Raw genomic sequence first — 18,630 nt, forward strand, 5'->3', positions numbered from 1 at the left:
TTGTTCTTTTAAATCAAAAAACATGCATAGATTAGCTGTGAAATCAAAAAACTTAACTAATGTTAAACATATAAGAGAAGTTGTTGATGAAACTAAAAATAAAACTAAAATTGTAACAGATTTAGAAGAAATTCTTGAGACTTTCAGAAAGCATCACAAAATAATAAATAACATAAATCCAAATATTAACAACAATGTCCTAAAAGTTAATTTGTTAAAAGAGAAAATAGGCAATAAATTATAAATAGAACAAAATACCAAACTTGTAAAAGGTCACAACAAAGTCAGTTTGGTCTCTGTTTCTCAAGTAGAATTTTGATTTGGTAAAAATACCAAACTTCTCAAACCAATAACATTAAGAGAACTAAAAGAGAGGATTCAAAGTTTCAAGAATAATAAAGCTCCGGGATTAGATGGATTAATAGGAGAAATTTATAAAGTACTCCCAGACAAAACACTGAAGACGCTTTTAGAAACTTTTGAAGAATTTAGAAAAAAGATAAGTTCATTCCCCTCCTGGAAATATGCTTTGATTTCTCCTATCCTAAAACATGACAAAGATCCCAAGCTAGTAACTTCTTATCATCCCATTTCACTATTAAATGTGGACTATAACATTTTTACATCAATATTTGCTAACAGATTAAATCAGTTGATACCCAATCTAATAGTTGATGACCAAACAGGCTTCATCCTAAACAGAGGAGTACAAGATAATGTTATCAGGCTCCTACCCTTAGTAGAGCATGCCAACAAGAAAAAGAAAGAACTGTCAATTATTAGCATAGATTTAAACCAGGCATTTGATTGTATAAATTGGTCCTACTTATTTAAAGTATTAGAAGTATATAACTTCTCCCCGATTTTATTGATATAATTAACACATTATATGTAAACTCAATATCATACATCAAAATTGGCGCTTTCTTATCAGGTCCACTTAACATCCTAAAAGGTACTAAGCAAGGCTGTCCACTCTCCCCCTTATTATTTGCCTCATCAGTAGAACCTCTAGCTAACTACATAAGAGCAAACTATAATATAAGGAGATTTTCTGTTATCCGAAATTACACTTCCAAAATACAACTTTTTGCAGATGATATCATGCTAACAATTAGAAATATAGATTCTTCTATAGATCATATAACAAAATCCCTGCAAGTTTTTGAAGAGGTTTCAGGCCTAAGTTTCAATCACATCAAAACAGAAACTTTATTAATAAATAAAAAGGTAGACACTTTATTAGGAAAGCATATCAATTTTAACTGGGCAAATGACACTCTTAAACACTTCGGAATATACATAAAATCAAGCTGGAATAATACTTAAAAAACAAACTGCAAATATCTATTATCTACAGTTAAGGAATGCTTAAATAGAATAAAATGTATTTCACAATAGAAGAAAGACTGTCATTAATAAAAATGATCATATTATCTAAAACTTTGTTCTATTTCCAAACTTTAATTGCCTCTCCATCCATAAAATTAATGAAGCAACTAAATTCTATGTTAATAAATTTTCTTTGGTTTCCCCAAAAGCCAAAAATTAGTCATGCATGGCATTACAGAAGCTGGAAAGATGGGGGAATTGCATTTCCAAATTTAGATCTTTATGCGGAATCGGTCATACTTAATGTGATAAGTCAATGGTTAAATTCGAAATATATTTCTAACTGGAAAAATATTTATTTATTTATTTTTATTTATTTAAATTTGTTGACCGGGAGTGTCCGACTGGACGTGGGTCCATTTTCAGTGGAGGCCCGAGGAGAAAAGCTCCACAGTAAAATAAACAGACAGTAGTTACACTGGATTACATAGCGATTAACAATTTAACATAGAAATTACTTACAACATATTTACAGATGAAGAACATAGTACATCAGTAGACAACTAGAATCTTTATCTGTGAAGTACATAACAGGCATTAACAAATGTAACAATGAGAAGTTCCTGCTGTATAATAAGTACTAGGCTTATGAGCATCTGAGCTTGCTATCATCAAGATAGCTAGTGGAGGTGAAATAAAGGTAGTAGTTGGATGGGGTGGATGATATTTGAGTGGGAGTTGCAAGGGCATAGCCAGCATGTTTTTAGGTGCGATTTTAATAAAGTTTTGAAGTTGGTGCATGATGGTACGGAGGTAATTGTGGGTGGGAGTGAGTTCCATAATTTGGCTATGGCGCAAGAGAATAGTGCTTCACCAGCAGAGTTATTGGCATTAGTGATCTGCAAGTGATTTTTGTTGCTGGATCTTAGTGGTCTGGTGGTGCGATAGGGTTGGAGTAGATTCTGGAGGGATGGGACATTTAGTGGATGGTTTACTAATTTGTGGGCGAGTGAGAGTTGATACCACTGAAGGAGGTGAGGGAGTTCAAGCCAGCCCAGTTCAGCAAGTGAGAGACAGTGGTGACTACGGTAGGATGCCCCTGTGGCGAATTTGGCAATTTTGTTGTAGCAGGTCTCTAGTTTGTTTAGATCACATTGCCTTAGGTTGGTATATACTGGAGAGGCATAAAGTAGGGTGGAGATAAGGTGGGAATTTGCTATTGAAATCTTTGCTGCTTTGGTGAGAAATTGTTTATTCCTGTGTAATGCTCCTAGTTTTTTTGTGGACTTTTTTTATGGTCATGGATATGTGAATGTCAAATTTTAGTTTATTGTCTATTTCCACTCCTAGCAATTTGGTGTGTTCAGTTGGGTATATAGTGGTGTTGTCTTTTGCTGTGATGTTAAAGTGAGAGTTGTTTTGAGTATGTTTGGTGGGTTGGAAGATGAGTAGTTTAGTTTTGTTTGGGTTGAGTATTAATTGGGCATCAGATAACCATGTTTCAACAGAGGAAAAGGCTTCCTGTGTGACTTTTTGCAGTTTGGGTAGGGACTGGGCTGAGCAGATGATGGTTGAGTCATCTACGTATTGGATGAGTGTGCCATGTTTGGTGGCAGAGGCTAGATTATTGGTGTAAACAGAGAAAAGTAGGGGTCCAGGATGGGATCCTTGGGGAACCCCTATGGAGACAGGGGGAGATATAGATATGTCATTTCTGCCGGATTGGGATTTGTGGCGGTCAGACATACAAACACTGAACCAGTTGGGTGACTGATTGTGAGAAGATAGGGGTTTGAGATGAGAGAGATAAGTTTTGTGTGTGGGACCATGTCAGCTTTAGATAGGTCTAGGAAAAAAAGAGAGGAGAGATAGATATTGTTTTTTTGAAGGATAGTGTTAGTAAAGGAGAGTAAGGCAGTGGTGGTGCTATGGTTTGGTCGGAAATCATGCTGAGTACTGGAAAGGAGGTTGTTAGTAAGGAGTTAGTGTGAGACCTGAGAGTGTATGCATCTCTCTAGTATTTTGGAGAGTGGAGAGAAAATAGCTATGGGGCAGGTAATTGGTTAGTTCTGCAGAGGGTCTGCCTTTGTGGAGGGGAATTATATGTGAGACTTTCCACAATGTGGGAACGTAACTTTCTGACAGAGATCGGTTAATCAAGATGGATACTGGGTAGGCCAGAGCATCAGCTGCGATTTGTAGGTATTCACTTGGGAGGTTGTCTGCTGCTAATTTGGTGGGTTTAAGTTTAGTTAAGAGTTTTTTATGTTGGAGGTAGGTACAGGAGAAAAAAAAGAAGGCAGTGGGGAGATTACTAGTTGAAGGTGTGGGTTGGAGGAGGGGGGTTGTGTTGTTTAGCTAGTGATAGTATGGTTTGGGTGAAGTGTGTGTTGAATGAGGTAGCAATATTTTCTGAGGAGTGAGGGATGTTAGGAGGAGGGATACTGACTTTACCTGGGTGGAGGATGGAGTTTATGGAGGACCAGAATTGTTTGGGGCTGTGTTGTGAGGAGTCTAGGGCAGACTGGTAGTATTGGAATTTGTCCCGTTTTATTAGCTTTTTGACTCTATTGCGTAGTTCTAGGAATTTCTGTCTAGCTGTGGGGGTTTTGGTTTTGTGCCAGTGCTCCCAGGCTTTATCCCTGTTTTTCATTTCTGACTTAGTGGTTTTCTGTAGCCATGGGGAGGATTGTGCTTTGGTTCTGGAAAATCTTATGGGGGCATGGTAATTAAGGATGTTCAGGAAGGTAGTATTAAAAAATTCAACTGTGTCATCTAGACTGAGGTACTTTAGAGCATGCCAGTTACATTCTTTGAGGGATGAGATGAATGTGAGTGGGTTAAAGTTTATTTTTTTACGTATTTGACGATAGATGACAGGTTTAGCTTGGTACAGGTATTTTTTGAGTAGGAATGTTGGGGAGTGATCACTGAGGCTATCTGATAAGCAGCCTATTATATATGACTGGGGGTTCTTACTGACTAGTATCCAATCCAGGGTAGTGTGCTTGCTGGAGTTTTTATTTATCCTTGTTGGTGACTGGACTAGTTGGGTGAAGCCATGAAGGTGTACATGATGGGTTGGATTGTTGCCAGGACAGGATTGCCAGTCAATATTGAAATCACCTAAGATGATAGTTTCTTGGGGGAGATGGTGGGTAGACCAGCTGAGGAGGTTTTCTAGTGGAGGGATGTTTTGGCCAGGTGGGAAGTAGCATCCAGTTATGTTGATGGTTTTGTTTTGATTAATTTTGAGGTTGGTATATATTATTTCTTCATTGCCTATTTGTGGAGCTGATGATTTTAAGATCTGGATGTTTAGATGCTGTTTAAATATTATAGCTACACCACCTCCTTTTTTGATTAGCCTACTCTTAGTATGCCGTAACCTGTAGGGAGTATTTGCTCACTGGTAATGTGAGGTTTTAGCCAGGTTTCTGTCAGGATGACTATATCTGGGGAGTATAAGTCTATGGTGGCATGGAGTTCATGGACTTTGTTGGATATACTTCTAATATTTAGGCTTAGTAGAAGGAAGTCACTTGGCTTTCTATTGGCTGTAATGTGGGAGAAGTTGTGGTCTCTAGTCTGATTATGAGGATTGGGGTTGGAGATGGTAGGGCTGGGGTTGGAGATGGTAGGGCCAGGGTTGGGGTGGATGTCTCCACTTAGGGCTAGTTTTGATATGCATGAGATTATTAGTTTTCTCAGTTTTTGAATGTGTTTGTTTATAAGGGAAACTTTATGATTGTGCTCTGTGGGTAATAGGTGGGAGGGTTACTATGTTAAGTTGTAGGGATGCTTTACGTTTGAGTAATATAGTTTGTAGAATATGTGGGGGGTGCATAGGGATGGTTCTTGAGCTGGTGGGAGGGGAGCTGAGTATGGGTGAGACATGGGTGGTGGTGTGAGTAGTAGTACAGTGGTAGTGGTTGAGTGGGGGAATGATGGAGCTTTGGCAGGATGTAAGATATGCAAGGAGAGTGCATGCAGTGAGCAAAGGAAAGGTATGCTTGTACATGTCAGTTGAGAAGGTGTGATAGTAGAGGGAATATGGAGGAGGTAGTGTTGGGTTAGCACTGTAGTTGGCTATTGGAAAGATGGGAGGGGTTTGAGTGCAATAAAGGTGGGACCACTGGGGGCGGGAGGGAATATGGGGCAGGGTGGGGAGCGAAGCAGGTAGAGACCCTGTTAGGGTCTTGTATGAGGGGCTGGAAACAATCACAAAGCAAGACAAGTATGTGTTAAGAAACAATCACAATTGACCAAGGACTGCTCTGAAACTGTAAGTCTTTTTTTAATTTCTCAGGTGGAAAACCAGGATAACCTTTTATCAGTAGGCTACTGTGGTCATAGTTTAAATTAACAAACACACAGTATTGATCAGTTATGGATACTATTTGCTAACAGAAGGGAATAAGAGAAAGTGGAAGATGTGTATGGTGGTGGTGGTGGTGGGGGGGGCTGCTTACAGCCAAAGCACAGTGCTCTCCAGGAGAAAATGAAGATTGGCTCAAACAGGTAGACACATACTCAAAGTTAACTGTAGCTGTTTGCAGACAGTTCAGACCTGGACTTTCCGAGTATTTATTATCTGACATAGATACAACTATTGACAATAATATGTTCTCAGAAAATAAAAAAAAATCTTTCTTTTGTTCAAAGACCATATCTACAATACCAATAAAAGTAAAAAAACTCTGTTTTCATCAACTATATATTAGACAATTTTAAAAAGATAATGAATAAAAATCATATGATAAAGAACTTAATATTTTTAATGTTTCCCATAGCATACACAAAGACATGTCTTGACTCTTTCAATGTATTTAAAATAAAAGAAATGGAAGGCAATGGATTAGTTTTCTGGCACCAATTTCTATGTAATAATAATATACACGAACCATATTCCCTTATGGCCAGATATAACATAAAGCATAACAATTGATTGAACATACAAGTATTTAGAGAATACATAGTTAATTAATTTAAAATATGCCATATCACCAATACAACACCTATACCTAAGATACTTTTCCTCTTTTGTGAAATAAACACCTTGTGCATTAATAATAGTCTCTCATTGTCAACAATATATAAATCTTTAAGAACTGATATGCAAATCACAGAGGACTCCTTATGTAATTTTGCAGAAAGAATAAACAGATCAATTTTTTCAAAAAGTGAAAAAGAATTAGTACTTAAATCAATTAATAACACAACATCATCTCCTTTTTGGAAAATTTTCACTTTGAAATACATCCATAGGAGCTTTATTACCCACATAAAATGGATTTGATATAAAAAAATAATCTTAATAAATGTTGGAGATGTGAGGAAACCCTTTGCATAGATTGGGTATACATGTTTATTACGTGTAAAATAGTAACTCCATTTTGGATAGATTGTAGAAATTTCATAAAAGCCTTGTGGCTGGATAAGTCGAAGTGTCTGACTATAGCTATTCAATGCACCAATACTAACACATATCCCCAAAATACAGGTGCACCTTCTTTCGTCCTTACATCAAATTGGAAATGTAAAAAAATCCTATCATTTGCAGATTTTTTATTATTAGCTAAACTTGTATGTATTAGGGAGTTACAAACTGTTTCAGAAAGAACTACTAAGATGAACACATAAGAAATTAACTTGGTTAAAGCTTAAAAAATTACTAGATAAAATGTAATCACAATAATGACATTATATTTGTTACGGACATTGTAAATAGTTATTGTTTCATGTTATGATGTTCTTAAGACATGTTATGTATATTTATATATCCTATTTATTGTATTATTATATTTCATGAAAATCAATAAAAAAGTATTAATAAAAAAAAAGAATGTTCCTGTACCATATATTATCTAGCTATAGAATTCCCTCTATGACACAAGAAAGCCACAATGCCTATCTACAGGAACTAGAATCACTCAGTATTACACTCTATACCATTTATAGGTGATCTAAATTATCCAAGTGTAGCCTGAGAAATCTACACCACCAGTAGTGTACAAGTGCAAACATTCCTTGACTTTGTCAATATAAATGCCCTGGAAAAATTAAAGTAGCTACTACAGGCAATAGCACATTGGTTCTTTTCCTTACTAATATGGGATCATATTGCACCATTAATTGTGTGTCTTCATCACTTGTTAGGGCTGATAAATAGCAGTCTCCTTCGAAAAAAATTGAAACCAGAGATCCCTTCTATCCAAGGTACTTTTAGAAATGTCTTTAAGACAAACTATCTACTCCTAAGTGATACATTGGCAAGATTCAAATCCCCATCAAACCCAGTTAACTCCACTGAACACACAGAAATGTACACCACCACACTATACCAGCATGTAAACAGCTGCATACTGCACTGGAACACGTGCAGGGCAAACCCCAGAAAGAAACACACTTGGTGGAACCATAATATCAACAAGATTTACAATAAAAGGAAAAGAATTCTGTCCAAAAGTAAGAAAAGTAATTCCCAGAATGTTAGAGCCTTTTTCACTGAAATAAACAAACAACTCAAGTAGCGTAATATAATTCATCAAAGCCAAGTCTGAGGCAAAAATAGCTACCCAAGACAAAGTCAGTCACTAGGCCATTTTGGTTATACTCATAATCTCAAAATCACAATGCAGCAATGTGCTGAGCTGATTGTAAACTATGCTGATTACACTGAGGCTGAAACTATAGTGAGCCTGCTGGCCAATAAATTTATATCTATCTTTGCCCCCTCTCCCCTCTGTCTGTCTCTCAAGATGTACCTAAAACTAGCGTGCCTCCAGCTATCAGAAAAGACCAAGTCCAAAAAGTGCTATCAAAAGCTAAAAATACTGGATGCATCTTAAATAGCATAAAGCATGATTTATCTACACCTCTAACAACACTGTTCAGTCTCAGCTTTCATAGAGGTTTTATTCCAAATGAATAGAGAACGGCTACAGTCATAATCCTGCATAAGGGAGGACTCTCCACAGACCCAGCCCGACTACAGATCCAAGAGTCTCACAAGCTTCATATGCAAAGTCATGGAAAGACTTATCATGGAAATAATCAGTCAGAACATATGGAACCTCCAAACACCGGACCCGTCTAAGTTTGGATTCATCAAGGGCAGGTCATGCTTATTCAACCTGTTGAACATTTTTGAAAAGGTCACCAAAACAATGGATGAAAGCAAAATGGTACACACATCATACCTCAACCTGGACAGAGCTTTTGACAAAAGTGCCCACTGAGGCATGGTAGAAAAGCTAAATAAAGTTGGAATAAACCCCCATGTCATCTGCTAGATTGCCAACTGGCTCATAGACAGGAAGGAGGAAATCAAACTAGGGAATGTTACCTCCACAAAGAGGTCAGTCACCAATGGAGTCCCACAGGGTTTAGTATTAGGAACTCTCCTGTTGGGCATCTACTTCTCTGAAGTAAAAGTCAATACCAAAGGGCTCCAGCTGACTAAGTTTGCAGATGACTGCAAGCTAGGAGAAGTCACTGAATCCCCAAATAACTTGGCCATCCTGCAGGGAGGTTTGTCTGAAATAAATAAGTGGTGCCAAAATCATGGACTGAAACTAAATGCCAAAAAAATGCATTATTGTATCTTTTGGGAAGTCATCTACCCCAGGGAGCTACCACATTGACAATACACCCCTATGAGCTGACCCAGTTGTTCAAGATTTGGGAACTTAGATGAACAGCAACCTAACTTTTGACCAGTATATGTCCATTGTTGTAAGAAAGTCCTTCTATATTGCATAGCTTATAAACAAAGGGATTGTGTGTAGATCTAGGGATGTCATTCCCCCCTTTACTCTGCCCTTATTAAGATATAATGCCACCTTTGGTATGTATCTCTCCAGACAAATGCAACAACTGGAAAGACCAAAGCGACACTTTACTTAAAAGATACAAGGCTTAATCAATATGTCCTACATGGGGTGACTCAAAGCTCTGTCACTATAGATGGCAATCTACAGACTGCTAAGAGGTGACCAGTGTCTACCATACAAGGCAGCCTTCAACCAGTACTGATGGATTTACTGCAGAGAGTAAGTCAAATGGCATCGGCAATACTGAGTCTAGGGTTCTAAACCTCTTATGCAACATCAACAAAATGGTTTATAGGGACAGGTATATCTCACAGACAATATTGCTGCTCTGGAATATACTCCTCATGCATACAACAATGGTCATCCTTGTCCATATTCAAGTACAACTTGGTTCTATGGATGGGAATAGAAAATGTACCCCAGGGCTGCCCCTGTACTAATGGACAGAGGCACCTCTTAAATGCTTTATTACATGCAAGCATCCCCTCAAATTATCTATGGTATGATCCTAGTTATTCTCATTATGGGAAATATATAATTACCAACCATGGAAAGAGTAATCTCATTCTCTATCACAATGGGATAGGTTAATTTGAGCACAAAAAGTGAAATTAGCTAGACTTAAAATGGCCTGCAAGGGCAGCTAGCCTAGTACTTACCTGTGAAACTGTGTACCTACTAATAGCAGAAACTGTGTAAAACAAACAGACTCAGAAACAGGGAATTAGATTATATGATTTGTGCTCTATAATTCTGCTTGAATCTGTGAACAGAAGTAAAGTTCTCTGTTAGGTTAAACTGCATCTAAAATATTGTTGTCTTTGGTGTGAGTTGTGTGGGAGGACCCTGCACTGATGCATGCTTTGAAAATAATCCAAACTATATGACAAGCATCATGAGACACTACAAAAAGAGCTTCCAAAGAGAAGAGAGGGGATATTCAGCAAGTAAACCATGGTAAACAGTGATCGGCTCTAGAAAATAACAGAAAAACTATCCAAACAATAATCTGCCATGTCCCCTTTGTTGCAGCCTTCATTCATTAAAAGTGAGTATGCCTGGAGGTAGGGGTTAATTAAGTTATGTGTCCTTCTGAAAATTATTTCAATATCTCATCAGACAACTGTCTTGCCTACTTATAATCAGCCACTGTAATAATAGCCATAGAGTACCTTGGATCCACACTGAGAAATAATATCTGATGAACTAAGCAGTCCTTTTTTTATTTTCTCTCCTTTGTCAAATAAACTAATAGTATTTAAGGATACTATTAAAGGCTGTGCATTCAAACATCATGGTGTGAATAAGAAAACCAATCAGATCCTCCTGTCAGATGAGATGTTACCCTGAAGTCTCATCTGCTTGAGCTGATGTTGCCTCAGATGGATCAAAATGAACCCATGTACAAACCACAATCGACTTACACGAATGAATGAATGAATTAATTAAATGAATAAACAAACGGATAAGTAAATAACATTATTTTAGCAACTTTACAATAATAAAAAGTAAGGGCCGTTGCTGTCTGTGGGGGAGTTTGTTGAGGGCTTCAGCTTCCCTACACATCCCAGAGGCATTTGAATGGACAAAGTGGTGATACTTACCAAGTAGTCCCTATTTATGTATTTACACAATAATATGACTGTTATGGCTTCTTGCATATTTGCATACTTTGTGTGAGTGTGTATTGCTGTGTGTTTATGTGTGTGTAGATGTATGTGCATGCATATAAAATGGTATATATATCAATGCCTTTAGTTCATTCATTTTTTTAATCATTCACTTGTTTGGTTGACTAATAGTTTTTACTGTTTGTATGTGACGTTTCTGTAGCCTAAACCATTGTCCATTGAAGTTTCTTGCCGCAGCCGTAGAAAATAAAGAAAGTCAGTTTAGTAAGTCTAACCCATGTGGTTTCCTTCGTAGAATTTGTTCTATATGCTGGAAGTACCAGGATCACACTGGGCATATTACAAAACATTACCAATGATATCATATTGTGCAAAGTAGTACTTTATTCATTACCAGTACTTTCCATGCCTTTCATTGCTCTCCTCTCCCTCACATTTTGAATACTCTCCCACATTTTGAATACTCTCTCACATTTTGAATACTCTCACATTGTGAATACTCTCTCACATTTTGAATACTCTCCCACATTTTGAATACTCTCCCACATTTTGAATACTCTCCCACATTTTGAATACTCTCTCACATTTTCTTTACCAGGTTCTCTGCCAAGGTTTCAAACTTCCATTTTTACTTCTTTTAAGCTTTCTGCCACATAGCATTATATGACAAATTGCTCAGTATGTCTAAAACTCAGGTAACATTATATCAAGTATAAGGAATGCAAAGTGCCAGTGACTGCAGGCTCGCTAAATGCTGATTCAAATTTTAACATGCATAATAGGTGTACTGAAATAGCTCGTTCAGTCTTAAGCTCCATTCATGCAGCTTAATTCTACTTAACCACATAGCATTTGATCACATGACACTGCCTGGATCGGATATAGGGTGCGTGCACAGAAGCACATATAAACTTAACACTTTTGTTCCCCCCATCCATTCGAAGCTAGATGAGCCACACTGGGAGTAAGCGAGCATGTTGTTTTTTTTCACAGTAAATATAAGCTGAGGAAATATTTTAAAGAAGCGTCTGCTTAATAAAATTATTTGGTGCTTTCACCTTTGCAGTATGAATGAGAGGAACTCTTTTACATTCTTAAAGATTTTTTGTTGTTTTTGGATTAGGGCCTTCTACTTCCATCTGTGAAGTCCTCTGAATGAAAAATGGATAACATTCCTGCTGTTTTCCAAATGACTCTGTGGTTAGCTGTCTGCACAGCTATTCAGTTTCACTGGACCCCTCTAATTAACTAAATAGCTATTAAAACATTTTGCTTTACAGGGTATAGCAGTCTGGTGCAGAGAGAACAGCACTAAATAAAATTGCTGATTAATAGATTAAAATAGTAGCTGAGTAAGCATTGCATTCATTTGCTTTTAATTCTAGGAGCACTTCTTAGCTGAAGTTCATTTTTTTCCTACTATCCACAAAATCTAATGAAAGTACTGAGTACCTTAGAAATGGTTCTGTGAATGTGAGCAGAAGTCTTCTGGTGTTTATTTGCATTTTTCTTTCATGCCTTTATCTGATCCCTTAAAATTATTAGGAAAATCAACAAGATTTTTATTTCCAAGCACTATATTACAAGATGCTAAATCGTATGTACCACACAGAGAACCTCAGACTTTCAGTATTCAACATTCAAAAATTTAAACATTAGTTCTTTGGAATTTCATGTCTGTAGTCTTAAGTTTCTACTTTAGTTTTTGCTGTAGTAGTTTGGGCTTATGTTATGGAGTGTGTGTGTGTGTGTGTGTGTGTGTGTGTGTGTGTGTGTGTGTGTGTGTGTGTGTGTGTGTGTGTGTGTGTGTGTGTGTGTGTGTGTGTGTGTGTGTGTGTGTGTGTGTCTCTGTCTGTGCATTTGTCTATTTGTCAGTATCTGTGTGTCTGTGTATACATCCAGAAAAGTAAAAAATATTAAAGGGATTCCAGATGAACAACATTGTTTTATTATTTTACTAAAATACTGAAGTTGTTCGTCTGCGACTGGAATCTCTTTAACATTTTTTCTTTTGTGGTTGGATCCTGACTTTTTGTATTTTATTTGTCTGTGTATGCATATTATACATATATATATTTGGTAAACCACACTGGGCAATTTGCCTTCTTTGTCAAGTTTTAACCAAAGCCATACCATGGCAAGCCAGACCTGGAGAAACTCATTCAGCTGCATTTGAAGTTTTGCACACAAATTAATCATTTAAAAAAATCTCAGCATGGTTTCATTAATGAAGTTTAATGTTTTTGTGTACTGATTATGATATTTTATGGTTTGTTATGAGAGATAGTATAACCGCTATCATTCACATAGCATGGAGAAATTGCAGTGGTTATAGGAAAGGTAACAGAATTAAGCTGTGAAGGATAACAACTAAGCATGAATTACAGATAAAGGAAAAAAAAGAAAAAAATCTGCAATGCTGAGGAACTGCCTACTGAGATGTAACTGACTTTGGTATCCAACATTCTACCATTGTAGAAATCAATAACATAATACGTTAAGTCTTAGAATGAAATTATCTGGCAGATGGCAGCAGTTCAACATCTGAACCTCAGTACAAAACAACATAACACTGCTGAGAAAGGCAAATCCTGACAAAGACTAAACATAATTTATGGTATCACTGCAAGGCAGAGGATTATGTATGTTATTTGAGATAATAACAGTCATAAATGGCATTCACAGTCATTCTTGAAAGCTGTTTTCTGTGGGAGGAAAGCTCCCAAAAACAACCATGCAGAGTGTTTTCCCCCACTCCCCTAACTTAACATAATCATCTGCAGCAGGTGCTAGTGGCAACAGGCATAAAGATGTGCCTATGGCCCAGGTGACCCCATGTTTGAATAGTGGCTCAGATGCTAGACGATGCCAGCAATGGAGATGGATAAGCCTGTCGTGGGAGTGATGGGTGTGCTCTCCGATTAACCATTCCATTATATGCCTTACAGAACCTGAGGCACATGGTAGGTGCTTGCATGAGCTGAAGCTGAGACATGGCAGAGAAACTGCAGAGCACATTGCATTTCAAACCTTGGGCATGGGGTGTGAGCATGCACAGGGTGGAGAAAATTAGGTAGAAAACATTCCCTGGCAGCAATGCGGCAAAGACCAAGGTTCCTCAGTCTCCCCACTGGCCCAAATATGGGTCAGGATTAGCCTGGGGGAGACAATTGCAAGTCCAATAGACTTGGTGGATGAGAAGACAACCTAGAAGCAGCTGACAGTCAGCTGTGGTGAGCCAAAAAGACCCATGAAAAAGGTAAAAGAAGAATGCAATCATCTCCAAGCTCACCGTGTCTGAAGGTAAAGCCGGTAACTCCCCATACAGCTTTGTCTTGCATTAGTTACATTCCTGTCTCTCATAGTGCTACTCAGCTCCCAAATGAATCCTGTCCCCATTCCAGAGTCACAAAGGCAAAATATACATCAGTTCTCTCCTAGGAACATACTAGTTCTTCTCCTTCATTTGCTTATTTGGCCTGCAAGTGGAAGTAGTTTAGCACTGTCTAGGCTTACCCAGAGTTTTTAATTTATCTGTTCAAATACATTCACTATGTATTCTTATGTAGCAACAGTAGTTTAGTGTGATACATTATCCTCAAAGTATGTTGATCATGTTCTGAAGCTTTAAGTTGGATATAACCTCCTTACAATATACAATAGCAAATTATACAGTTCTTGATGCAAAAAGTAGGTGTTTTTTACATTTTATTGTTGCCAATAAGGACAACCCACTGAAATTATTATTGGAGGTGAAAATTCTACCATGACATCATGAAAGACTGAACACACAGTGCTTCAATATATATGCTTATGCATAGACTATTGTGTTTTTAATGCTAAATGGATTAGTAAGAATTTCTTACTTTCCACAATGACACGTTACCAACTAGGTCTGGCAGGTGAAAGATCTTAAACTGGAAATTAAAAGTTTAAGTTGTGATAATATAGTAGTAAAACCACAATGTATGTAAGAGGCAGTTTATTTTTTGTTTACCCAGAAAGCTTTGCAGCTGTATGCAACTCATTGGCCGGTAGCAAAAATCACATCATTTTGCGGGTTTGGTTACAGAGAAAAAAATAATTTCACAATGATATTAAAGAATGAAATAACACACTATAGCCTTCATTTTTTTTAGTAATTTGCAGATTTAATATGAAGAGTGTAAATGACAACAGAATCAATTATAAAACAAAGAAACTTCACAACGTGCCCAACTAGGTTGATTTAATGTGTATTAAATTTCTAAAAGCAAATGGTTTAAACAAGTGCCATGCTGCATCTTGCAATACGCAAGAAAATGCTTGCATTCTTGCAGTTGAACATGAGCTCTAACATTTTCACACTGAGAAAATTAATTTCCTGTGTGGAACTCATTAGGACTTAAGTCAGGAAGCAAATTCTTCTGTGATATTATCAACTGTTAAAAAAAAAAATCATCCCTTTTGTTATGTCACTGTTATAATCATCCAGACAGAGTCATAAAAGTAGTTCACTGAAAGTCTCTTTTTAGATTAAGTGGCTACCTCTACTTTCTCTACTTGCAACTATTATTACTGGAAACCAACAACTTGGTGTGTGTGTTTGTGTGTGTGTGTGTGTGTGTGTGTGTGTGTGTGTGTGTGTGTGTGTGTGTGTGTGTCTGAGTGGGTGTGAGGAGGAGTTGAGTATGTTAAGTAATTAAACTGGTAACATCTTGCCACTTGCATTCCTCACATAGCAAGGCTTTCCATGCAAAAACTAACAAACTGTGTTTCTGCCCCTTTGTTTCTGGGAATGCCATAAATTAAGTGACACAAGTCAAGATGGCTGAAATTAATGTTCGGCCATATGGAATTAGCTACATTCTCTCACTAAAGTGTGTGTTTACAGCACAGACATTTCTAAAGATGTAGTTAATTCTTCAGCTATACAAGTGTTATTCCTAATGAATAATGCATACACTGTCTTTCTTATTGCTCTGTAGTAAATCTCTTTCTAGTTTTAGAGCATTGAATGAAGGGGTAAATACAAACAAGATTATCATATTTTTGGCTACTTCTCTGTCTAGCTACATACACATACATGCATACATACATACATGCATATGTTCGTGTGTGTGTGTGTCTATGTGTATAAATATATATGGTATTTCAAGTAGTTTTATATATATATATATATATATATATATATATATATATATATATATATATATATATATATAATATTTATTTATAGACTATATATATATATATATATACATATATACATACACACGTGTATGCATATGTTTATATAAAAATATATAAATATATGTATATCATGTAAAATAAATATGTTTACATGAACGTACACATCATGTCATCATGCATGTGTTTTTGTGCATGACCAAAGAGACACACACATACACATGCTTACGTCTACATAAACACACACACACACACACACACACACACACACACACACACACACACACACACTCACACACATATATATTTATATATATATATATATATATATATATATACACACACACACACACACACACACACACACACACACACACACACACACACACAGACACACACACACACACACACACACACACACACACACACAATCTACACAAGCTAAATAATATGAATATACTTAAGTTTATGATTTTATCAAATAAATAGTCTTACCTTAAAATATGCATGTTGGAGGTAGTTATAAGGAGTTCTCCTATAAAAATCATTCACAATTTCTATATTAGCTTGATGCATGGATGGCACCCCAAGCTGCTGTGTCTGGCATTCCTTTATGCAGTAAGCCCGGAGGAGAAGCACGTTGAAGAAGGCTATATCAAAAAGAGAGGCAGAAGAGGACAATAAAGTCTCAAATCCATGGTCATGTCGACACTTGAGCCAGCAGGAGACTTTGATGCTCTTCAGTGTGGCATAGCTGTCGAGGGCACCTTCAATGTGGTTCACCACTTTACTGTACTCATTGCTATAGTATGCTGATATGCCACTTTCATAGAGTAAGTCAAATGGCTGAAGGACATTTGGCTGTAAACAGAAGGCAGAAGTGAAAAAACAAGATGCTAACAGCCAAGCAGAAAGCATGGTTATAGTCTGATTATGACTAAAAGCCATTTTCCCGTGTTTCTGACTGCTTCACTCAGTTCTGTCCTGTAATATGGATTTGTAATTAAAAGTGAGTAAACGGGAGGGGATAAAGTAAAAGGAAGCTGTGTTAATGGGAGGAGAAACATACATGCTAGATTTCTAAAATTCAGTTTTGTTTGGCTGCTTGTGGCTGATGAAGACAGCCTACTTCAGATTCCATTCCCAGATCAAATTACTTAATGCAGATATACTGTATAAAAGTGAAGTAAACCTCACAAGCGCAGTGAAAAAGAGTTCCTGATCTCTGTTTCTTTGTATGTGTGACTTAATTTCACACACACAAACATGCAAACACACACAGACAGACACACACACACATACACACACACACACACACACACACACACACACACACACACACACACACACAAACAAACAGACATGACTCTCATGAATATATGTATGGGCTTACAAGTTACACACAAAGCTATAAGACGTCACACTTGCCTGCCCAAGTTATTATGACAGGTTCCACCCACAGTAGTGGAAACTGCATGTCTAAATCACAAAGCATATGTACTCAACAGCTTTAGTGTTGAAAATGCTCATCTTAGAAGCCTTATGTTGGGCCAGACTCAAGTGCTACAGTTGGAATAAATGTGATATGCGGAAGTATTCCTTATGAGTCTTTAGGGACCCTCACAGATGGGGAAGTATTGGAAAAATCTAAATGTGATAAATTAGGAAGACATAAAGACCAAAACAAATACATTTGTTTCAACCGCAATGATATTCAGTCTGAAGGCCTGTGCATGCTACCTTAATACAAAGAATGTTCAAAGTGTGATGCTTGTGCTTTTGAATGTTAACTAAGGAATTTGTATGCTCAAAAGAGGACATATAATATTAAATGAATTCAGTATTTGCAATTCTTCATTATGTGTTTCAGGGAAGGGATTGTAGCATTATATCTAACTTGAACTTGAAGGCTGATTTCTAACAGTGGAGAAACTACATTTATCACCATCTCTCTGCTTTGCAATACTAAAATTAGTCTAACCATTAAAACGTGCAACATTTAAGTCTATATTTTAAAAATAACCTTATTCTTGCTATACAAGCATGAGAATTATTATCTAAATTTTACCCAAGAGATATGATAATGTGGGATGTTCAGTAATGATACAGTATGTGGTGGGGAGATGAGTAGCGGTGTCACCCATTAGATATTGCTATGCACTTTGTAAATGGAAAGAAGATACAACATGCCTTAACATCACATATTCAATTACTTATTACATGCCTTGACATGAAATATTCAATTACTTATTTATTACATGCCTTGACATGACATATTAAATTATTTATTTATTACATGCCTTGACATGACATATTCAATTACTTATTTATTGTTTGCTATGGGCCTTGATCCAGCACACTCTCTATAGCCATGATCTCAGCCAAAGACAAGATTAAGATGAAACACTAATCGAACATTAAGAATTTATTCATAGTAACACTTACTGGTGTAGTGGGATAAAGTCCCGATTATGTTGCAGTGACTTGAGCTTGAATAGCAGCTTGTTTGCATGCAGGAGCTGGTATTGGAGGATGGAAGCAAGTAGCCACTGCATGCTCTCCTATCCTGGTGGAGAAATGCTGCCCTGTCTTGCTATATGAGTGGCACTGACACTTTTCTGGAGCAGTAAGTGTCCACCTCATAGATCCCAAGTCTGCTGAGC

The 18,630-nt window shown here is 37.0% G+C and overlaps 1 protein-coding gene across 1 annotated transcript in view; it reads right to left on the reverse strand.

Annotated features, from left to right (window-relative positions):
- P3H2 (prolyl 3-hydroxylase 2) overlaps positions 1–17,121 on the reverse strand; it is a 1,547,814-nt gene extending 1,530,693 nt beyond the window's left edge. Inside the window, exon 1 of the mRNA XM_044070221.1 lies at positions 16,463–17,121. Coding sequence (XP_043926156.1) covers positions 16,463–16,915 — 453 coding nt within the window. The 5' untranslated portion in view covers positions 16,916–17,121. The remainder of the gene's footprint in view (positions 1–16,462) is intronic.
- Positions 17,122–18,630: the final 1,509 nt, after the last annotated feature.

This window comes from Protopterus annectens, chromosome 4.part1, assembly GCF_019279795.1.
Source record: "Protopterus annectens isolate FY-2018-M chromosome 4.part1, PAN1.0, whole genome shotgun sequence".
Classification (NCBI taxonomy): Eukaryota; Metazoa; Chordata; order Ceratodontiformes; family Protopteridae; genus Protopterus; species Protopterus annectens.